At 40.6% G+C, this 23,387-nt stretch overlaps 3 protein-coding genes across 4 annotated transcripts in view; 1 reads left to right on the plus strand and 2 right to left on the minus strand.

Annotated features, from left to right (window-relative positions):
- Window positions 1-541: 541 nt before the first annotated feature.
- On the minus strand, window positions 542-13,005 carry LOC123513036 (GDNF-inducible zinc finger protein 1-like). Of its 2 annotated transcripts, none has more exons than XM_045269859.1 (9): window positions 12,858-13,005; window positions 11,434-11,563; window positions 10,470-10,607; window positions 9,941-10,100; window positions 9,035-9,321; window positions 8,365-8,634; window positions 7,603-7,866; window positions 6,966-7,083; window positions 542-5,819 (listed from the first exon to the last, which is right to left on the minus strand). In XM_045269859.1, the coding sequence occupies exons 2-9, from the start codon at window positions 11,512-11,514 to the stop codon at window positions 5,569-5,571; spliced, it is 1,569 nt and encodes a 522-aa protein (XP_045125794.1). In that variant the 5' UTR covers window positions 11,515-11,563; window positions 12,858-13,005; the 3' UTR covers window positions 542-5,568. The 2 variants fall into 2 exon arrangements, with proteins under 2 accessions (XP_045125794.1, XP_045125787.1); XM_045269852.1 differs by having other exon boundaries at window positions 12,759-12,994.
- Window positions 13,006-13,460: 455 nt separating this feature from the next.
- Window positions 13,461-23,387, plus strand: part of LOC123513018 (nuclear pore complex protein Nup133-like) — a 35,735-nt gene continuing 25,808 nt past the window's right edge. The window contains 10 exon segments of the mRNA XM_045269830.1: window positions 13,461-13,633; window positions 15,438-15,602; window positions 16,597-16,724; window positions 17,166-17,318; window positions 17,321-17,367; window positions 18,426-18,524; window positions 18,818-18,989; window positions 18,992-19,038; window positions 19,509-19,682; window positions 20,019-20,154. Of these exon segments, the coding sequence (XP_045125765.1) occupies window positions 15,442-15,602; window positions 16,597-16,724; window positions 17,166-17,318; window positions 17,321-17,367; window positions 18,426-18,524; window positions 18,818-18,989; window positions 18,992-19,038; window positions 19,509-19,682; window positions 20,019-20,154 (1,117 nt within the window). The 5' untranslated portion in view covers window positions 13,461-13,633; window positions 15,438-15,441.
- On the minus strand, window positions 20,694-22,487 carry LOC123513049 (probable protein BRICK1-A). The gene is made up of 3 exons (XM_045269868.1): window positions 22,342-22,487; window positions 21,649-21,747; window positions 20,694-21,134 (listed from the first exon to the last, which is right to left on the minus strand). Exons 2-3 carry the CDS (start codon window positions 21,715-21,717, stop codon window positions 20,976-20,978), a joined length of 228 nt encoding a protein of 75 aa, XP_045125803.1. The 5' UTR covers window positions 21,718-21,747; window positions 22,342-22,487; the 3' UTR covers window positions 20,694-20,975.

Consider the following 23,387-nt stretch of genomic DNA (forward strand, 5'->3'; position numbering starts at 1 on the left):
GTTTGCGGGCCAACTAACAAGACCCAGACACCTTTACCATTAGCTACGTCACTCATAAAACAGGCAGAGTAAACATATCAACCCCTTCAGTACTGGAACGCATTTTCACCACGAATTGTTTATGTGAATAGACGATTTTATTGACATTAGGAAGGGTGTATTGAGGTCAGAAGATTAACCCCTTCAGTACCATGACGTGTTTTCTTATTTATTCTGCTTATTATTTGGCAATTTTATATAGCTTCAGAAACATATGTGGGGGAATTAGAACACCAAAACTTCAAGATCAAAATGTGTCACAGTATTGAAGAAGTTAATGGCCAGTCTTCACTATTTGAATCTCCACATACGTTTCTCAAGCTGTGTAAAATCACCAGGCAGTAAGCAGAATGAATAGGAAAACGTGGCATGGTACTGAAGGGGTTAATCCTCATTTGCTGGTCAACTAACAAAACCCAGTCACCTTTATTACTAACCTAACCCTTAAAACCAGGCAGAGTAAACAAATTAACACCAAACAAGGCAAATGACACGAGGAACAAACCATCAAACCATTTATTCAACAATGAAACCAACTTAGTAACAGTATAATGAAAACAAGAGGACAGGAAGTTATTACTAATGAAGATATTGCTAAAAAGGTGTGAGAATACCCTTATGAGTTTTGAGAGGGGATTCAAAGGGGCTAAACGTTGCAGGCAGTGAATGCAACAGTGTTCAGTGTCCACCCTCTATTATAATCTGCACATTTTTGATAGAGTGGCAGTGCTGTTTTCTATTATTACTTCTTTACGGGCCAAGACTGGGTGTTTTCTACGTGTTACTAGAAGAGCAGAAAATATATCAAAAAAAATTCAGAAAGGAGAGAATTTGGTCTATTTAGGTTAGCGTTTTCATCTTTTTTTCTTTACTTCTCGTCAAAAAAGATCAAACAAGCATTCGGACGGAGGGAGAGACGGATTGTCACAAATACATATTAAAAAAAAAGACAAGAATGTTCTCACTTCAGATCTCAGCTTTTTTTGTGTGTGTGACTCGCTTTGGGGATGTTGTTTTCCTTCTTAATCACCACAAATCACAGAATCATCATCATCATCATCATTATCATCACAAGTACACTAAAACAAAAAAAGCCAGATGTTCCTTGCTCTGACTTTCCTCTATGTTGCTTCACAAATTTATCTATTTCAGTAATCTTAATTGCAATGGACTTTCTTCCCAAGCAGCTTTGTTTGTCCTTTCCATCCCTTGTAACACTAGCGAGAATCACATATACACACACTGCATTGAAGTATTTGTATTGCTAGTAGTGCACAGCAGGTATACAATGCTCCCTTTTCTTATTTCCATGTTATAGTCCTTGAGCAATTCTATACAGCAATCTAAATGCCATGTTACTTGCAGAACAATTATGCTATGAACCAGACAGCTGAAAAGCACACACACTTTTAGAATAGCAAGTAAAAATGATAAAAGAAAATGTCACATATACAGAAACAAGTAGTAGGCAGTGACTCCAGACAGATTCCTGCATGGAAGCAAAATGCACAACACTGAAAAAATTAAAAGAAACTAGCAATGTTTTTTAATATTTTCCTGACTGAGTTGTTCCTCTAAGACTGTGATGAGGTGAGCCAGCGCGCCGCCAACACTCACTCAACGGGGGAACACAAGGAGCATCGAAAAGAAACACTGGCAATGCACGTGACAGCAACAGAACATTGTAAAAAAGTACATAAAACAGTGACGTGATTAATATTGTTGACAAAAGTGAAGCAACACCTGGACAATTGGACAACGCTTTCACGACAGCAATGAGACAGGTGTAACAAACGATTAGTGGCGGCGAGGGCGGCAGCACAGACGCCCTCGTGCTGCGGCGCCCACCAGGCTGTCTGTGCACTGCGTGGCACACACCACGCGCCACACGCCACACGCATCCACATACAAAGTGACTATTTACTAATGCATCGTGAAATAAACAACTACAATTGATAATTTTTTTTCTCTTTTGACTTGACTGAGTTAGTTGTGCAAAAATAAATCCACTTAGTTGTTTATTTCACCAGCCAGACAGTCCTATATTATGCTAATATTGCCTTTTATCAGTGTCTTTACTGTGGCAGAACCACTCTTGATTATCATCATTAATATTATTACATACATAATTATTCATATTGCAAAAAAAGAATTATCTAAAAGTAACAATTCAAACTATGAAATCAGCAACAAGAAAGATCTCCATATATATATAAATATATATGTATATATTATATATGCATAACACATAAAGCTGTTTAACAAAGCATCACATGGTAATTTGATATGCATTAATTACCTTCCATCTAAAAATACATCAAGCAATAATAATTTTTGGAGCAATAAAATCCCTATACATCATACTATACTTAAAAAAAGGTTAAAGATTATTAGAAATTAACAGTAAATAGATATTTTTCCCTAACTGGCTCCAGTGGCGGCCTCATCTCCTCTACAGCAAACTAATAATTACACAAGCATCTCATCAGTGAACACTTGCCATGATGGACGCCTTGAGCAAAACCTTGATAGAAAAACCCTCATCAGCCCTGAGACAACAGAAGGCAAGGGATGTGCAGGGAACCAAACAGGACTAGAGACTGTGCTGAGAGACAGACAGACAGACAGACAGACAGGAGAGGGAGAGGGAGAGGAGACGGGAAGGATAGTGATGGAAACACAGATAAGGATACGAGTATAGATAGAAGCATATATGTTATATGTATACCTTGCCTGTTTAACCCCTCAGGATGAGGCATAGACCATTTCTGGTCTCCTGGAGCAAAACACACACACACACACACACACACACACACACACACAAATTAATCAATACATTTTACACACATGGATAATTCCTTTCTCTCTCTCTCTCTCTCTCTCTCTCTCTCTCTCTCTCTCTCTCTCTCTCTCTCTCTCTCTCTCTCTCTCTCTCTCTCTCTCTCTCTCTCTCTCGTCCCAGTCTCTAAAACAGGACAACACAGCACAAACTGACAAGAGTATTTCCGCCTCCACACAAAACATTTGTTGGTGCACGGCACAAAATGTACAAAACAGTTCTTGGTGCACGTTACAAAATATGTCTGACAAATGGTCTCAGCAGAGGAGTGTCCAGTCCCTCCAAGAGAGGACCTCGCTGCTCTCCCTTCCTGAAGTGTGCTGGTCAAAATTATCGTATAGGATATGGATACATATATACAGGTGTGGTCTATAGAAGGACATACAGAATTCATGGACAGTCTTCTCATGGATAGTGATTATGTATGACCAAGAATAATTTGCAAACTTATGACACAGAAAGGTCATCATTATTGTTATCATCATTGTCATAATCATCATCCTAAACACTGCTATCATCACTCTCATTATCACACCATATCACCATTGTCACTACCGTCGCTACCACCACTACCACCACCATCAACGTCATCATCATCATCATCCCCATTTCCATTATCAGTAACACCACTTAATTTCAATTGAATAAGTGTCCCACAAGTGTCAGTGGAAGTATGTAATCATATTCTAAAACTATTTAAGATTCATCCCTTGAGGAGTGACAAACTGCTACATCCTGGAAATAAAAATCACATACAGAGAAAATTTGGTTTGTGTGCAGGATAATGTTACAATTTTCCATTCACTGATGCTGAGTAATGAATAGAAGCAGTGCACTGGAAACACTGAGGCAGAGGCAGTAGCACCATGCAATGACACCATCACTGTGCACACGTCTCACCGTCACAGTCTTGCCCACCACCAACAACAACAACAACACTAACAACAGTCTCCACACAGCTGGCCTTCCCTAAAACAAGTGGATTGGCACATTAAATAAGCAAAATGCAAAATTTGGAAATAATTCATAAATCTAAAAATAAATTCATATAAACCTTCACAATATCCACAAATCCCTGCTCTCTCAGATAAGCGTTCATCTCTCTAAATATCTCTTCCCTTGCTATTTAAATAAAAACTTTTAAAAACCTCAATTGAAAAGAAATATTAACTATCCCTGTAAATTTACCCAGTCCACAATCTCCAAAGTCACATTCACATTCTTATTGTCATTTTTTTGTTGCCAGTGTCAGCTGAAAAATGAGCCACACTCCTGCTCCCTTTCTTGCAACTGACTGGGGACTCATAATGCTGATAATGCTGTCGCCACTTCCGCAGTCACATTCATCCCCTTATTGCATTATGATATTCTTACTGTAATTTTTTTTTGTTGCTAGTGTCAGCTAAAATATGAGCCACACTCCTGCTCCCTCTCTTCCTGCAGCTGACTGGGGAATTCATAATGTTGTCACTAGTTCCATAGTCACATTCATCCCCCTTTTTGCATTATGCTATTCTTATTGTCATTTTTTCGTTGCCAGTGTCAGCTGAACAATGAGCCACACTCCTGCTCCCTCTCTTCCTGCAGCTGACTGGGGAACTCATAATGTTGTCATCACTTCCCTCACAGATCACTGAGGCGCCATGAGGGAATAAGGACGGAGGGATGGGATGTCTCTCCCTGCTATTGCTTAAACAAAACTACTAAAGACTGACAACAAGGTGAGGGCCTCTACTCAAGTCTTCCACTAACTACTCTATCCTTCCTTCCTCTCATACTCTAGTTGTGAGCAGCTGAGGTGATACACAGTGAATTTAACCCCTTCAGTACCAGGATGTATTTTCATATTTGTTCTGCTTACTATTTAATGATTTACAGCTTCGGAAACTTGTGTGGGGATTAGAATAGTGAAGACTCTCTAATCTGACCTCCATAGACCTTTCCTAATGGTCTAATTGTACCGAAGACTCAAGGTAAAAATGCATTCCAGTACTGAAAGGGCTAAGGAGACAGGGACTCTAGTGGTGGTTTGTAACATTACAGTGAGAAACCAACTTGATTTATGAGCTATCACTGAACACTGGGATGACAATGATGGGAACACTTCATACATTTTCACCCTTACAGCTTACCCTCCCCCTGACTGAGCCCTTCCCTCTCCCCTCCCTCGGCATCTATACAAGTAATGGGCACAATGAACCCCACAATTTCAAGACGTGACAAATATGGCATCGAGAATTGTCAGGCTAAAGGTATACACTTGACCAAGAGGTGAAGGTCTTGGGTCGTACATCTGATGAAAATCATGACTTTGTTTACCGGTATCTTGAATTACAATAAGAAAATAATAGTACACTTCTGTTATATATCTCTCTATATATATTCCACCTCAAAACAATAAACAAATTACTACAGTACACAGTTATTCATTAAAGCAACAATATGTAATCATTTCATAAAAGGAAAAATGGTTTTGATTACAATACAGAGGACATTATATAACATCATCATCATCTTTGAAGGTCACAGATAAAAAAAAAAAAAAAAAGAAAAAAAAAATAGGCGGAGGATTATCACAACACATTTTGATTGACCGACTGATCCTGATGACAATAAACACTAATCAGAAATATGGCAACACATCCAATGCAAACCAACCCACCAGGCAAGCAGGCAACACTCACCACCACCTACACATTTTCATCCGAGAAATTGAGTTGCATGAGAAGGGGTGGGGCGCTCTGTGTGGCCTCATCGCTCATCTTGGCTGAGTCGTGGGCGCTCTTGATGTGGTGGCGGAGGCTCTGCTTGTGCTTGAACTCCTTGCTGCACCACCGGCAGGAGAAACGCTTGTAGTCCGAGTGAACTGCCATGTGTTCACCAATGTATTCCTTGCGGGAGAAGGTCTTGCCACACACGTCACAGGAGTATGGACGCTCACCTGTGTGGTAAGGGGTGGTGTTAGGGAGGGAAATGGTAGTCCTTGCGTATAGCACCTGTAGGCACCCTTGAAGAGTATATGGGAAGTGCTGTTTAGCTTCCGCCCATTAGTGGCACAGGCAATTTTATTTATAGTGGTACCCATATTAGGGTCCATATCACCAACCAAGTGCATCTTTGGTGTAACTACCTAGAATCTGGTTATCATGCTGACATGTAGGTAATTTCTGAACCACTCGACAAATGGTATAGCTTCAAAGTGGTATGTGGTTGGATTTGAACCTATGCATGGACGTCTGCCCGATCCCATGCTCGGTAGTGGTGGTAGTACTGATGATGGTGGTGGTGGTGGTGGCAAGAGGTTGTGAGGATGTTCCAGTGTTGTGTGACTGTTTGGTGAATGGCAATAGTAGAGGTGGTGGTGGTGGTGGTGGTGGTGGTGGTGGTGAGGTTGAGTATGTTCCTTTGTGTTGGTGAGTTATAAGGAATTTTGTTGCTAATAACAGTTTAAGGAGAGATGGTCTAAGTCAGGGATGGGCAAACATTTCAGTGCCAGGGTGGCCACATTAAAAAACTCACCATTTAATAGGATCACATAGTATATTAACCCAAATTTATCAATATTTAAAAGACAAAATAAAAGGCTTGTAAAGAAAAAGCCACTCTCCCAAACAAACCTGCTGAAGGAAAACAAAATGCCGATATTATTTGGCATCATTTGTTAGCTTTGTCTTTCAATTTTACTAACATTTGTCAGACTGCATGAATTCACAGGCCACAGTTTGTCCACACCTTGTCAAAGTTAACAAGGTCATGAGAAATTGTTATCTGTTACATGGTTCCTTTTCCTACCGATCATCTATTGGAAAACCTTCTCTTTTAACCCCATTCCCTTTCCTACTCATTTTTGTGAAGGTATTTTAGTGCATTTTAAAGTGAGTCAACAAAAACCTCATGAATTCTGTAACACACCTGACCAAGACAAGGAAAAACAAGATGACTCCCATACCATCCTTGTTTTATGTTCAGCTTGTTTGGGGAACCGGCACCTCAGTGGGTCTTTTTTTATTACAGTTTTTGTTGCCCTTGGCTGGTCTTCCCTCTTACGTAAATTAAAGGTAAATAAATAAATAAAAAAAAATCTCACCTGTGTGTGTTCGTCTGTGCACATTGAGGTTGTCACGCCTGGAGAAGTTCTTGCCACACTCATCACAGGTGTATGGCGCCTCACCTGTGTGCAGCTTCACGTGTTCTGTCAGCCTGTCCTGTAGGGGAGGAACGCTGCATCAGATCACCTCAGGGACAACATACAGTCTTGTCTTAGTTTGTCCCTTCCTCTGTGTCTGGTAATACTGGAATACTGAGAAATGGTCACTACCTTGGAAAGAAGTTTATTTGAAAGAGACAAGAAGGATTGAACATACAGTCTTATTTCTCTGTCTCCCTTTCTCCATGTCTAGTGATGCTGAATACTGAGAAATGATCGCTATCTTGAAACATGTTAATTTGAAAAGGAGGTCAGAAGACTAATGGCCACAGTCTTCACTATTTTGATCCCTCCCATAAGTTGCTGAAGCTGTATAAAATCACCAAATAGTAACCAGAATGAATATGGAAATGTGTCATGGTACTGAAGAGGTTAAGGAAACTGGCAATCAAGTGGACCTTTTCCTTAATTTTCGTTGCCCTTGGCTGGCTTCCCCTCTTTGCACACACACACACACACACACACACACACACACACACACACACACAAAACAAAACATCCCAGGTAGGCAGCATACCTTACGAGTGAAGGTCTTCTCACAGGTGGGACAGGTGAAGGACTGACGGGTGTGGTGAGTGGCAATGTGACGCTGGAGGTTGGACCGTGTGGTGAGCAGCTTGAGGCAGAAGGGGCACTGTTGGGCGTTGATGCGAGAGGAGCCTTCCCGCTGGCCGTTAGACATCATGGAGGAGTCGTCAAAGTGGAAGGCCTCCCGGTGCTCCTTCATATCGCTGGAGTTGTCGTTGGTGTTCTCGGTGCACATCACCTCCAGGAAGCTTGCCTGAGGAGAGGAAAACACCATTAAAACGCACTTAAATACCCACAGAACCCTTAAAACACCCTTAAACACCCACAGAACCCTTAAAATACCCTTAAATAACCACAGAACCCTTAAAATATCCTTAAACACCCACAGAACCCTTAAACACCCTCAGAACCCTTTAAACAATCTGAGAACACCCTTAAATGCTCACAGAACCCTTAAAATAACTTTACAACATCCTTAAATATCCAAAGAACCCTTAAAACACCCTTAGCAAGACTTCTGCTTTCTTAAAAGGAGAAACTGTCTAGAAAACCCATTTAGTTGTCTCTGTGGCCTTGGAAAATTGTTGTAGTTAGAAGGGAAGGTATTTCTGGATACAGGCAAAAGAGTGAATGGTCAGTAGCTTTCATATCTCAAAAAATGACTGTCAATTTCCTTCCACATTTCAATAAATCTCACATAAGAGAACTAAAAACTCAGTAGAAAAACAGAAAACTCAAAAAGGCTACGTACAAGATTGGGATCCTTCGTTGATGGGTTCTCTTGGGTCGACTCTCCCTCTCTACTCTCCTCATTGATATCCTCGTCCTCCTCCTCCTCCTTCTGCTTCATGGCACAACCCTCAGCACTGTCCTCAAAGCCCTCAAACTCCTCCTCTTCCTCCACATCTTTCAGGTTCTCTTGTGTCTCATTGTCCTCCCCGGCATCCTGTTTTTCCTCCTTGTCCTCATCATCCGCTGGTTCTTCCTTGATTGGACGGTCGCCATACACATTACCAAGGAGCTGAGGTCATACGATTTAATTAATATTGTTAAGGGAAGCTGTGGCATAGTGGATAAGGTGGTGGTGGGATCGGGCGTAGGTTCAAATCCCATCACATACCACTTTGAATCTATGCCATTTGTTTGATATTATTATTGTTTGATAAATGGAACTTTTGTGAGTATTAATATTTCAGCTTGTATCTCTCTCTCTCTCTCTCTCTCTCTCTCTCTCTCTCTCTCTCTCTCTCTCTCTCTCTCTCTCTCTCTCTCTTCTCTCTCTCTCTCTCTCTCTCTCTCTCTCTCTTTACCAAGGAGCTGGAATTAGAATTTATGGAGTTGGGATTTCAGTTAAATCTCTCTCTTGTTTGTAGTTAAATCTCTTCTTTCTCTTAATCTCTCTCTCTCTCTCTCTCTCTCACCTGGTCTTGTCCATTATGCCCCTGGTACCATGGTGGATAGCCCAGCCCACGGTACCCCCAGCCACCAAGAGGAAGGCTGCTGGGCTGACATTCCTGCCCACAATGCTCCTCCTCTTGACTCTCCTCTCGGGACAGTCTTCCACTCTCTGTTGGCTCTTCAGAGTGGGGTGCCTCAGAGGGGGAGTCTGGGGCACCTCTCTTGGCTTGCTTCTGTGGGGAGTTGGCTGAGGTGCTGGACTGGCTCTCCTCCTCAGTGCTCTTCCTTTTGATTCCAGGATGGAGGGGTTCTGGAAAGGGTTCTGGGTGAGATCCTGGTGTGTAATGGGTGTGGTGTTGCATGGTTGATGGGCTATAGTGGGTTCCGTGGTGGTGTGCTAGGTGGGTCTGGCTGTGTGGTGTCTGTGTTGATTTGTAACATGGTGCACTGGTCAAGAATATCATGTTAATCTCTCTAGTACTATGATGCACTTCTATATTTATTCTGCTTACTGTTTGGCGATTCTATACAGCTTCAGAAACTTATGTGGGGATTAGAATAGTAAAGACTTTGGCCTTTAATCTTCTGACCTCCATAGATCCTTTCTAATGTAAACAAAATTGTCTAATCGTACACAAAACTCAAGGTAAAAATGTGTTACAGTACTGTAGGGGTTAAAACAGTGAAGACTAGCTATTAATCTTCTGACCTCCACAAGCCCTTCCTAATGTAAATAAAATCATCTAATCTTACACAAAACTCAAAGTAAAAATGTGTCCTAGTAATGAAGGGGTTAAGTAAAGGGTACATTGAGTTAAAAGCTGCAAATCAAATACCTCTCATTTTCTTTTTCTGAAAGGTGCGACTGAATAGGTAAGAACCCACTCCTGAGTTAAGCTTCAGAGGAAAATAGTGGCTCATGTACTCACTAGTGGAGGGAGTGCCACGGAAGTGTTCTGGGATGATCAAGCCCTTGACCTGGAGTCCCTCGGCAGTGTGCAGCAGTGAGGCAAGGCTGGAGTGTGCCACCTTCACTGTCCCTGCGTACATGTAGTCCAGAATCGCCTCCAGGTCTTCCTTTGGCACATCCTAATCACACAAAGACAAAAAATAGATGTGTAAATACCTAACCACAAATAGAGAGAAGGAGGTTTCAAGACATTTATCCCAGACTTTTTGATAACTCTATTGTTCTTTAAGGGAACTGGCAATCTAGTGGGCATTTTTGGTTTCTTTTTGTTCCCGTTGGCTGGTTTCCCTTATATAAAAAAAATAAGTAAAATAAATGAGTAAGCAAAATTATATATCTAGTAATAATAAATACAGAAAAGGAGTATGATGAATACTATCAAGTTACATCAAATCTTCCTCCACACACACTCTCTCTCTCTCTCTGACAAGCTAACAGGAACTGAACCTCCATGAGCAGTGGGTGACAGTGAGTGGTGTGGAGTGTACCTTCAGATAGAGGATGGGGTGCTTGTTGGGGTGGGCACACAGCATGACCCTGAGGTATTCACTGCAGGCAGAGAGCACAAACTTGTGGGCCGGGTACAGCCTCCCGCCACACGCAATGGTGACATCTGAGTACGTTTCCTGAAGGGAGAAATAATTATAGATGTACATGAACAACAGAGAGAGAGAGAGAGAGAGAGAGAGAGAGAGAGAGAGAGAGAGAGAGAGAGAGAGAGAGAGAGAGAGAGAGAGAGAGAGAGAGATCTTAATATTGATATAGATAATAATTCATTTTAATCCCTTCAATAGTGAGATGCATTTCTACCTTGATTTTTGGGTATGATTAGATGATTTTACTGACATTAGGAAGGGTCAATGGAGGTCAAAAGATTAATGGTCACAATCTTTACTATTCTAATCACAATATATGTTTCTAAAGCTGTATACAACCACCAAAATAGTAACCAGAGTGAATAAGAAAATGCATCCTGGTACTGAAGAGGTTAATCTATAATTTTGATTATTACTATTACCATTATTAGTTCTCATAGTTACTATCATTACTTATCATTAAGTTATCACCTATCATTATTATTATTTTTCATGTATGTATTCAGCTTATTACTTTCCGTTTTTAGGGAATATCAGAACGGTAGAGTGATTTCTTTATCATTAACTCCTTCAGTACAGGGACATATTTTTACCATGAGTTTTGGGTATAATGAAACAATTTTACTTACAGGTCAGAAGATTAACGACCAGACTCCACACTATTTTTAATCACCACATACATTTCCAAAGCTATACAAAATCATCAAGTAGTAAGCAAAACAAATATGAAAATGCATCATGGTACTGAAGGGATTAATATGATAAATGTCTATTTCCGCATTACTTTGATACCACTTTGACACATTCAGGACAAGCGAGGCAGTGTAGTATGGTGCAGTATTCTTCCGTTCCTCACCTCATTGCGGAGGTCTGAGAGAAGCGACGCAAAGGTTGACAGATGATTGTTCCACCTTAGAGCCAGGAGTTCTCCTTCCATAGTGGTGTGTGTTCTGGGGCCAGGCTGAGGTGGGCAGTGTTCATCTCTCCTGAAACACAAACACACGCTGAAGATTTTTACTGATTTTAACCACTTATGTACTGGGATGCATTCATTTCCTTGAGTTTTAGGTGTGATTATATTATTTTATTGACATTGAGAAGGGTCTATGAAGGTTGGAAGATTAATGGCCAATCTTCTCCTGAAATACAAACACATGCTGAAGATTTTTACTGATTTTAACCACTTATGTACTGGGATGCATTCTATTCCTTGGGTTTGGGTGTGATTAGATTATTTTATTGACATTAGGAGATTGGAAGATTGGAATTCTCCTGAAATACAAACACATGCTGAAGACCTGTACTGATTTTAACCATTTCAGTATTGGGATACAATTTTACTGTGAGTTTGGATGTGATTAGATGATTGTATTGACATTAGGAAGGGTCTATGGAGGTTGGAAAATTAATGGCCAGAGTCTTCACTATTTTAATTCTAACATAAGTCTCTGAAGGTGTATAAAGTCACCAAATAGTAAACAAAATGAATGTAGAAATGCATCATGGTACTGAAAAGGTCAACATCGATTCTTTATTCTATTCAGTTCTTGTGATACTACTCGTTATTTCTACATTAACGACTCCATACTTCTCGTTTACAAAGAAACTACATTTAACACACTGTGGAATGACGAATCGAGAGGTACAAATTATTACATACAGCAAGATTAACCCATTAAAACTTCACCAAATACACATCTTGCTTCTAATATAAAAAATTCTCGTGACCTAATTTTCTAAAAGCCACAGAATTCACTCTACGAGACACCGGAGAACACAAAGATGAGAATTACCTCCCATTGTGCATTGAAATTTCACCAAAGACAACCCATTACCCATTAATACAAGGCGATAAAAGGGTCACCCCTATCCTATCTTTATATCACCCTACCAGGCAGTCATAACTTAATAAACCCTCTCTATACCCACACCAACGATCATGAAAGTGTAAATAAAGCAACATAAAGTCAAAATACACAGAGATACACCTAAAACACACCCCAGTTCCTCGTAAGATAAGGGTCACCACTGTCCTTCCCTTATCACACCAAGCCAGGCAGTCATACCTTAATTAAACCTGCTTATACCCACACCAGCGACCAACAAAACGTAAATAAAACAACATAAAGTCAAAATACACAGAGAAACACCCAATTCACACACCAGATCCTCGTGACCCACCAAAAAATTTATGGTGTGACGAAGAACGCTACTGTTGTATTTTTGCGGTGTTCCAGAGGGCACCAAGCAGATTTCACTAGCAGAGGGTCACCAGCTCACCTTGCAGAGCCTACAGTATGTATAGCAAGGTGGTGGGCTGCGGGTAGAGGGAATTATAAGGTGTTAAAGACCATACAGCACGTGCAGCAGTAATATGTAAACACAGCTGATGTAGCCTCCCGATCCTTCCCTCTGGCTTAACATTCATTACTCTCACCATTTATTCAGTTAATCTAATGCCTTTTTCTACTCTATCAAGGGTTTATTTGACGTTTCAAAGCATTTTATTTGTTTTATTTGATAGCGAGAGCCTTTAATCCCGGTTTTGAAAGTTTGCAGCTTTTTATCCGGTTTTTATTCTCTCTGACCATTTATCTAGTTAATCTGCTGCTTCTTTATCTTTTATTAAGGGTTTATTTGATATTTTACAGCCTTTCCTTAGGTTTTTTTGACAGTTTACAGCCTTTTTGTATAGTATATCTGATAGTTCGCTGTCTTTTTTCCGGTTTTTTGTCTTTTCTAGCTTAACATTCATTACTTAGCATTTATCTAGTTAATTTACTGCTTTCTAGGCGTTATTTTAGATTCTATAGAGTGATTTTATGTGATTATTTTGCTTTATAATTTCTCTACGTTGGAAATATACAGCAGCGAGTCAGTGATTCGAATTGTAGCCCTGATGGAGAGAGAGAAGCTTGATCAACACATGTTCTGTTCACGAGTTCAGTTCATTTTGTCAGTCAAGTGCTGATTTCTGTCTCTTCTGTGGTGCTGAGGTGCTGAGTGGGCCAGGGCGTCAGCAGGCAGTCCCCAGCAGGCCAGTGGAGGGCTGGGTGGTGAGTTGTAACAGTACAGACGCCATAAAATAGTCCCCCGCCATTTCATTTCAAAATTTTCTCACGTTCCGGTATTTTTTTTTATTTTGTTTATTGTTAGTTTTGGTTTGTGTTGGTGTTGTTGGTGACTTGGTGTGTGTGGGAAGGGTTCATTGTTGCTGCCTGTGTGTTGGTGAGTGGTTTGTGTTGCTGTGTGTGTGTGGTGAGAAATACAGCGGCAGTTTTCAGTTTTGCTAGTGGGTAAATTTGCAGTCTCTCTCTCTCTCTCTCTCTCTCTCTCTCTCTCTCTCTCTCTCTCTCTCTCTCTCTCTCTCTCTCTCTCTGACAAAATTTTTCTCCTATTTCCACCTACATCAGTCTTTCGGTTTAAGTCGTAAGAGTAATAAATGTCGTTTTATCCATTTATTTTGTTACCTTCCTTCTCTTCCTTCCTTTTTTGTGTGGGCTTTTAACAACCAATATACCCTATCTTGTATTTCTTTTTCCCTATGTCTATCAAGCTTGGGGACCTCCTGGGAAACCTAACGTAACCTTATTATTAATTTCCGATAGGGTAAAATGAGGTTTGAAATACTCGTAGACCTAACCTATCTTTATTATTAATTTTTGATAGGGTAAAATAGGGTTAAAAATTATTGTAGACCTAACCTAACCTTATAATTAATTTCTAATAGGGTAAAATGGGGTTAAAAATGCTTGTAGACCTAACCTAACCATATTTTTCATTTCCAATAGGGTAAAATGGGGTTGAAAATGCTCATATACCTAACCTAACCTAACCTTACCTTGTTATTAATTTCCAATAGGGTAAAATGGGATTGGAAATGCTTGTATAGGTGTGATCTAGATATATGTGTATAGTTACGTGTGGTGTATTGGTTCAGACTGCAATAATACCTGTTAGTGTTACACCTCAATCAACTTAGCTTTTCTGAGAGGGGGAATTTAAAAAAATAGTGATTTGTGACGGAAAGTAAGTGCAGATTCATCCAAGACAGGTAAAAAAATACCAGAAATATTGGTATTATTGCAGTTTCAACCAATACACCAATATGAGCATTTCTAACCCTATTTTACCCTATCGGAACTTAATAATGTTAGGTTAGGTTAGGTTCGAGGAGGTCTCCCAAGCTTGTTAGACAGGGAAAAAGAAATGAAAGATAGGGTATATTGGTTGAAACTGCAAATTTACCAATAGTTTCATCATGAAGTGAGGTTATGGTGAAAGGTTGCCAATTTACCCAGTATTTCCTTTTCCTCCAGGCTGATGTGTGTAGCCAGTCTGTGTCTTGCATTTACAAACACTTCTGTGCTTGACCTTCACTATTCCAAAAGGCTTTATTTAAATATTCACAAGTTTATAAGCTGTTTTTACGGTTCTAGATGCAAATTGACAAGATTTCTGCATTATTAACACTCTTGAAAATCTACCAACCATTTCTGTGGCCTTGGAAAATAGTCATGGTGTTTTAAAGGATATTTTTATGGTTCTAGAGGCAGAGTGACAAGATTTCTACATTAACTGGAGAAACACTCTTGAAAACTCCACTAATAATTTCTGTGGCCTTGGAAAATAGTCATGGTGAGAGAACAGAATATTTTCAAGGGTATTTTTATGTTTCTAGAGACAGAGAGAAACACTCTTTAAAGCCCCACTAATCATCTCTGTGGCTGTGGAAAATAGTCATGGTGAGAGAACAGAGCATTTCTTAATGTGAGACACTTACCACTGGAGAAGATAAAAGTAATGGCAGTAATGACATTAATGGTGGTGATAATAGACTGTTCTCTCCTCTCTCCCCAGCACAATGTTCACCCCAGGAGCTGAGCGTGGGGGTGTTGGGGCGCCCACTCCCCCGCCCACCACCCCTGCCAGTTACTCCTCTGCCAGTGCCAGGGTAGCAGCCGCTCGGAGACGCAGTGGCCTCTTCACCTCAGGGGCAAGGCAGTCCCCCTTCGCCACTCCAGGGTAAGAGATACAGAGAAGTTTAGCCCCTTCAGTAGCATGACGTGTTTTGACATTTATTCTGGTTACTATTTGGTGATTTTATACAGCTTGCTATTTTGCTTACTATTTGGTGATTTTATTCAGCTTACTACTCTGGTTACTATTTGGTGATTCTATACAGCTTCAGAAACTTATGTGGGGGCGATTAAAATAGTCAAGACTTTGTCCATTAATCTTCTGACCTCCATAGACACTTCCTAATGTCAATAACATAGTTTAAATGCATCCAAAACATGCATTTTGATACTGATTCTGGTTACTATTGGATGATTTTATGCAGCTTCAGAAACTTATGTGGGGATTAAAATAGTTAAGACTAGCCATTAATCCTCTGATCTCCACAGACCCTTTCTAACGTCAAAAAATTATCTAAACAAACAAAAAAATTGTGATAGAAGTGTTCCACTACTGAAGTGGATAAAGATTGCAAAATTGATAGTATTAGTAGTGATATGATAGAAATTAAAAAGTAAAGGTTGTAGTAACAATATAAACAGGAATAGAAAAATGAGAAGCATCAGTAGATAGCATAGAAGTCAAATAATGGCTGTATATTGTATCTAACACTGACTAATGAAGGCAGAAAAATATCACCTTGGTACTGTTTCCCTTGACAGACAACCTACACCCCTTGAGAAGCATAGATGGATAGCATAGAAGTCAAATTGTAGTTGTATGTTGACTAATGGAGACAGAAAAAACAAAAAATCCTTACACTTGGTTCTCTCAACAGTTGACACACATCCTGAGAAACTTAAATAGATAGCATAGAGGTCAAATTGTAGCTGTATATAGACTAATGGAGGCAGAAAAACAAAAACTTTCTCATTATTTCCCTCGGCAGATGACTCACACCCTGAGAAACATAGACAGTAGCATACAAGACAAATTGTATCCCTATATTGACTAATGGAGGCAGAAAAAAAAAAATACCCTTCTTTTGTTTTCCCGGTAGTCGGTCCACACCCTTGAATCGCTCCCTGCAAACGTCACAGCTGCTGGAGTCGGCCGGCCAGTACACCATGGAGTTCTACGGCTCGTCGCTGCCCACACTGGTCAAGGAAGCACTTACTTTTGCTGACCGTAAGTGTGCCAGTGTCCCGTGCCTCAATGCTTTTTATTTCATTGTATTTCAGTTTTTGCTTTTTTTTTTATCCATGTAAGAGGGAAAGCCAGCCAAGGGAAATGATAGATTAAGAAAATGAACCACTTGAATGCCAGTTCCCTTAAAGAAAAAAAGATTAGCCAAAAGTCTGGAACAAATGTCTTTAAACCTCCCTCTTAAAAGAAGTCAAGTCGTCGGAAGATGGAAATACAGAAGCAGGCAGGGAGTTCCAGAGTTTGGTAGATAGTAATGTATAAGTGAGCGGTATTGAAATGAAAGCCACATTTTATTTCATTTTTTGCTTGTTGGGTTAGGTTAGGTTAATGATACATGAGTGAGCTATGTTGAAATTAACTACTTGTTGAGGGATTTAATTTTGCTCTACTCACGCACCACCACCACCACCACCACCACGCCAGGCAATGTGGAGATGTCTGCGGTGCTCTCGGAGGAGGGGTGGGCATGGCTGGTGTGTGGGCGGCGGCTGCTGGTGTGGAAGTACAGGCCGGAGGAGAGTCGGTCGCGCCTCGTCAACCACCAATTCCGTGAGCTGACCCTCCCACCTTCTGACTTGGCCACCGTGCACAGCTGGTGGTGGTGTATACTCCAGCTGAGGGACAGGTGGGTCTCTGCCGTCTGTTCTATTTATTTATTTTTATTTTTATCTATTTATTTATATATTCATTAATTTATTTATTATTTTATTTATTTTTTTTTTTGTAAGAGGGACAACTGTCCGAGAGCAATGGAAATAAAATAAAAAGGCCCAGTTAATTGCCAGTTCCCTTACAGGTCAACAGAGTCAGCCAAAGGAAAGGGATAAATGTCTTGAATCCTCCCTTTTAGAAGTCAGTTTGGTTCATTATTTCTAACATCTAAGGAGAGAGTGTGTGTACTGCTAAGTAACATGTATTTTTATTAATCCTTCCAAACTACAGGTAACTCTTGATTTACACGTGTTTGATTTACTCGTTTTTGTTAATATGCGACTGAAAAAATAGTATGATTAATTAAATTTGCGTGATTGGTTTCCTTATACATGATTTGGACCACATCCCGCATCCCCCTATTATCTATTGTTTCTTATGAGAATTACAAGATTGTTTTACGCGAATTTTGAAATACGCAATGCCTCTTGGAACACATCTATCATGTAAATCGAGAGTTACCTGCATCACCAAAATACATTGAATCCATTTGGTCTGATGTATATTGACTCAGCATGGTATCATTGGTCTTGCTATACACAACAGCTCCTTCTGCCCTGCCCTGACCAGTCATTCAGTGGCAGGCTGCGCACGAGCTGAGAGTGAAGTAGTGCTGTGCGGGGTAGAGGCACCACCAGCCACGGTGTCTCTTTTGGGAAGCCAGCACACAATGAAGATAAAGATGTTTAGACTGCAGTATAATTTAAACCCTTCAGTGCTAGAATGCATTTTTATCATGAATTTTTGGTGTGATTAGATGATTTTATTTACAATAGGAAGGATCTATGGAGGTCAGAAGATTAATGGCCAGAGTCTTTACTATTTGAATCACCACACAAGTTTCTAAAGCTGTATAAAACCAGAATGATCATTAAAACACACCCTATTGAAGGCCATTATTCTCTAGCCCTTCAGTATGTTATCTTGAAAGATCTCAATACGCCTGTGGAAATCATGTTTTTTTTGTGACAGGTGCCATCGTGCATTGCTGCTTCCCCCGAGGGCTTTGTGAGGTACTGGGGCACCATCACCCACGAGGCATCTTACTGTGAGGTCAGCACGGAGCTCCAGGTGAGGCCACAACAGGTGCTGAGTGGTAATGTTTGGGAGATTTGAGAGAGGAAGTATGAGATGAAGAACAAGATAAAAAGGTGAGAGGAAGTGAGAGAAAAAAGGAGAAAGGAAGTAGATAGGCATAGATTGACAACAGAAAGATGGAGAGGAGGTAAGTATAGCCTTTTATAAAATAGAGGTTTTATGATTTTCTTTCCTTTCTCTGCAGGAACAAGAGTGTGAAAGATACAGAGGAGATAAGAAAGGCCTTTTGTAACTAGAGCTTCTATTATTATCCTTCCTTTCTGCAGGGACAAGAGTGTGAAAGCTTGGTCTCCCTTGGTGCTGGGTTAGGCTGTCTGCTGGCCACCACTACCTCCACCACCCTCCTGCTGCAGCCCGGGGGAGGTCTCGGGGGTGGGCAGACCATCAACGTGCGGCACCTCAAGGCACCAGCAGGTCTTCTTGGGGGCATATCTCGCCGGTCTCCTCCCTCATGTTTGGATCCATGCCCACACAAGCTCCTGAAGCTGTGAGTTGGACATTATTTTTATTTATTTATTTTTTCTATTGAAGAGGGGAAAGCTGGTCAGGGCAACAAAAAATAATGAAAAAAAAAGTCTCACTTAGTTGCCAGTCCTCCTGCAGCTCTTGTATTTTGATAGTTAATTATGTCATTATTTGCCTTTGTTTTCTCATTTTGTAGTCCAGTCAAAGGCCTGTATTCTGAAATGCTTTGCTCTCTCACCATCAATGCTTTCTAAAGGTTCCAGTTGAAGATACTCGTGTTTTTAAGAGTATTTTTATGGTTCTTGTGATAGACTGGCAAGACTCCTAATGTATTTAAAGGAGAATCTGTCTTGAAAATTCAGCTTATCTCTGTGGCTTTGGAAGATTATTATAGCAAGAGGGCAGGACATTTCTGAATACGGGCGAAGTTATCACACTATACTCCCTCTTTTTGTACACAATGCTTAGCTGTAGTATCTTGGTGTGTTTCAGAGGCTGGTGAGGGCAGTTGGGGTACCAGGAGCTCAGGGGGAGGAGCGGGCTATCCTGGTGCTCTCTGCCAACAGCCTGCAGAAGTGGTACCTTGCCCCCAGCCAGGCTGACCAACTGGTGTATGAGTGTAATGTGGAGAAGCACATTCGAGAGAGCTTTGTTGATCATGTTTGGGTGAGTGTCTTTGCTATAGAGGTTTTTGTGTGAGTTTGTATTTCTGTAGTTTGATTTGCAGATTCGTGTATGTATTTTTGTAGTGTATTTTCAGATTCTGACGTGTCTTTGTATTTTTGGAGTGTCTTCGGTTTGTAAGTTCATATTTTTGTAACATTTACAAGCCACTATGAACACGAGTTTCATTCATATTGCTGCTGTTAATTTTTGCTTTCTCTAATTGACTGAATATACATCAATTAGGGAAGGTGTGTGTGTGTGTGTGTGTGTATGAATATTTAAGTGTCACATCCCAATACACAAGCCATGACCTGTCTCCTGTACTGTGTGTGCCAGGGGCGGGAGCGTGCTGGAGCCACACAGCTGAGGGTGTGGCTGGTGGACATGCAGCCAGCAGCAGGAGGGTCGGCTGTCATGGTCCTCACAGCTGCTGTCAACCCTCAAGTGTCACAGCAACTGGTTTATGCACTGGGTGAGTTGAGGAAATGTTTCTATCAATGTGTTTCCTTCATAGATTTCTTTCAGTCTTTCTTTTCTAGCTTTCTGTCAGTATGTTGAGGAAATGTCTTAACAGTGTTTTTTTTTATTATTATTATTGTTTCTGTTGCCCTTGGCCAGCTTTCTCCTTGCATAAAAAAAGTGTTTCTTCATAAATTCTTCTCAGTCTCATTTCTGGCTTACTTTTTATCAGTGAGTTGAGGGAATATCTTTATCAGTGTGCTTCTTTCATAAATTATTCTGTCTCATTTTTGTCATACTTTTTATCAGTGTTGAGGAAATGTCTTATCAATGTGTTTCCTTCATAAATTTCTTTAGTTTTTCATTTCTGGCTTATTGGTGTGGGAAACTGAACAGTAATGAAAGCAATGTGTTATTCATGATTGTTGAAGTTTTTTTTACTGCTTTTTGTGTTATTTCTTGTTGATTCTTTAAGTTTTTACCATGTTGTCATTTGTTTCTGGGGTAATTGTGTGATGTTAGACAGTGATGACAGAAACCAGACCACAGAAGTATTTGCGTTACATGTTTTTATTACAAAATATTATTACGAGTATAAGAAGTGTACAGTTTGATCTCGGGATGATGGGGACCACTCACATTTGCCAGTACTATTCAGATTCAGCACCAATTGCATGACTGAAAATTAGAATATTCTTAGTAATACTTCATAAATACTGCACAAAATTTATGGGATACATTTAACTACTAAAGAAGCAAGACTGAACAGTGGCAGGCAAGTCCCAATGACCCCGAGATGTGCCAGTGTGGCCATTATGTGTAGAGGAGCCACTGCTAGTTGAGAGTCTCCCCCTTGGTGACCCGAGCCTCTAGGTATTCAATGCGTCGTTCCAGCATGGTCAGCTTCTCATTGAGCTGACTCAGTTTGCTACGGCACGACATGTCAAAGCTGTTCAGGAAGTCCGCGATTCTCTTGATGTTGCTTGTAATGACCTGCAAGATACACACTAGAAAGTTTACAACATAATTCACAGGAAGTGGCTTTTATTAATTCAGGGATTGCTTTATCTAGATCATCTGGTCTTTATTTTGTAGTTTTCAACACTGTTTTGTAAGTTATAGTGTTTTGTATTCCTGCATGTAACATTCTGTGATATAAGTATGACAATGACAATTCAGTGGGTCTCTCTCTCTCTCTCTCTCTCTCTCTCTCTCTCTCTCTCTCTCTCTCTCTCTCTCTCTCTAATACTGGGACACATTTTTACTTTGAGACATGAACAATTATACCATTTTATCTACCTTTGGAGGTCAAAAGTTTAATGGCCAGACTCATCACTATTTTAATCCCCCACATAAGTTTATAAAGCTGTATAAAACCACCAAATAGTAAGCAGAATGAATATGAAAATGCATTAAGCTACTGAAGAGATGAATCACAGTATTTGTCCTTGGCTGGTTCCCCACCCACATATAAAACAATGAATAAAAGCAAATGTCAGCGTTGTACCTCAATGTACTCTCGGTTGACCCAGTCCTGTTGGATCTGCTGTGTGATGACCTGGTTCCGGGCAGACATGGTGAGGCTGGGTCACGCTGCGGCACCTGCCTGGTAGAGCAAGACGTCTGGTGTTAGTTGTATTTAGGCAAGGAAATGAGTTATTGATGTACTGCAGTGTAGATCTTAATTTTTACTCATTTTATACTGTGGTTATTATTTTTTATTTATTTTTTTTCTGATATTTACATTTTGGGGTGTCATATTCTCTCTCTCTCTCACACACACACACACACACACACACACACACACACACACACACCAAAACCACGCTGAGTCTGAGTAACCAATCAACGCCTCTCGACACTGTGACACGGCCCACTCACAACTCTCAGCCGGGATGAGAGGCGCCTCGCATTGCCAGAATTGCCACACAGAACTTACTGGCAATATTACTCACAGCTCATGAATATATCTCGCTGGCTTAGAGAACCACCCTCAGATCACAATAAGAGATAGAAGAAGCGATGCAAATTATAAGAATAGAGAGAACAACATTGCAGTCTCGTTATTGACCATGCTGAGAGGGGACCCGCTCTTACAACTCCCACAATGCACCTACACGCCTCCAGCATTATTAGGGCAGTGCTTGGGAATGTTAATAGCGGGAAAAATTCGGAGTAAGACATAGTACAGATTGCGTACCGGAGTGCTGGGTGTGGAGTGGAGAGAGGAAGGGAGTGGCGGTGGTGGTGGGTCGAGCTGTGTTAGTGTTTACAAGTATGGTTCAGTCTTGCACCAAGGACGGTTTCTCTTATTATTTCGTTTGTTATTCTATTTATATGATGTTTTTGGTTTTCGTGGTGTGTGTTTGTAGTGCTTCGTTTTATTTGTGCTTTTTTTTAATGTGAGGCTTTTGTTTTGTATTGATTGAAAAGTGCCATATTTCTAAAGGTTGCAGTGGTGGGGGGAGAGGAAGGGGGAAGGGTTTACTGGTGGTAGCTGCTTCGGTCTGATTTTGCTCTATATTACTAAGTTAACAAAAAATAAACAACAGGAGTTATGAAGGAGGAAGAGAAGGAGAATGTTAATTTATGCACATTAGAGAGCATTTGCTTTTACTTATTTATTTATTATTATCTTATTTATTTTATTTTTTTTTTTCATTGTTGATGTGATATTACAACACCAAAATCTCTCTTTCATACACACCACACACACGGGTTAGGAGGTGGCCAGCATACTCGACCTCGCTTGTTGTATACGCTTACAGCAATAAAGTTATCAATCAATCAATCACTCAACCAATCACCCACAGCTACACACACACACACACACACACACACTCCCTCCGACCCCCACCACCGCCACCAAAGCTACGGTATACCTGGCAGGTTGGCGCCCAGCGGCCCCCGCCCGCCAACCCCCGCTAGCCCCGCCCCTTCCACCAGCAGCCAAGTGATTTAGGGCGTTTTTCGAATGTCCTGCAGGTGTTTGCTGGTGTTTTAATAGCTCGCTGTGTTGGAGTACGTGGAAGAGGTGGAGGTGGAGGGGTGGGAATGAATGAGGGAGGGAGGGGATGGGAGATGGAGGCGGTGAGAAAAGGTGCAAAAAAACTACTTCGGCTCTACATCACGATTTTTTCTCGTTAATTATTGTACTTTACATTGTTTTTGTATTTTGTTTATTAATAGGAATGTATATCAAACAATAATCCGCAATAAGATCGTGTGTAGCTGTGTTTTGTGTTT

This window comes from Portunus trituberculatus, chromosome 4, assembly GCF_017591435.1.
Source record: "Portunus trituberculatus isolate SZX2019 chromosome 4, ASM1759143v1, whole genome shotgun sequence".
Taxonomy (NCBI): domain Eukaryota; kingdom Metazoa; phylum Arthropoda; class Malacostraca; order Decapoda; family Portunidae; genus Portunus; species Portunus trituberculatus.

Excerpts from the sequence above, each read along its gene's own strand:
- LOC123513049 (XM_045269868.1), bottom strand. The coding sequence starts at position 21,717 with ATGTCTGCCCGGAACCAGGTCATCACACAGCAGATCCAACAGGACTGG. Across the intron at positions 21,135-21,648 it reads TCAACCGAGAGTACATTGAG|GTCATTACAAGCAACATCAA; the intron begins GTACAACGCTGA and ends TGTATCTTGCAG.
- LOC123513036 (XM_045269859.1), bottom strand. The coding sequence starts at position 11,514 with ATGGAAGGAGAACTCCTGGCTCTAAGGTGGAACAATCATCTGTCAACC. Across the intron at positions 10,608-11,433 it reads TCTCAGACCTCCGCAATGAG|GAAACGTACTCAGATGTCAC; the intron begins GTGAGGAACGGA and ends TTCTCCCTTCAG. Across the intron at positions 8,635-9,034 it reads GGCATAATGGACAAGACCAG|CTCCTTGGTAATGTGTATGG; the intron begins GTGAGAGAGAGA and ends GTATGACCTCAG.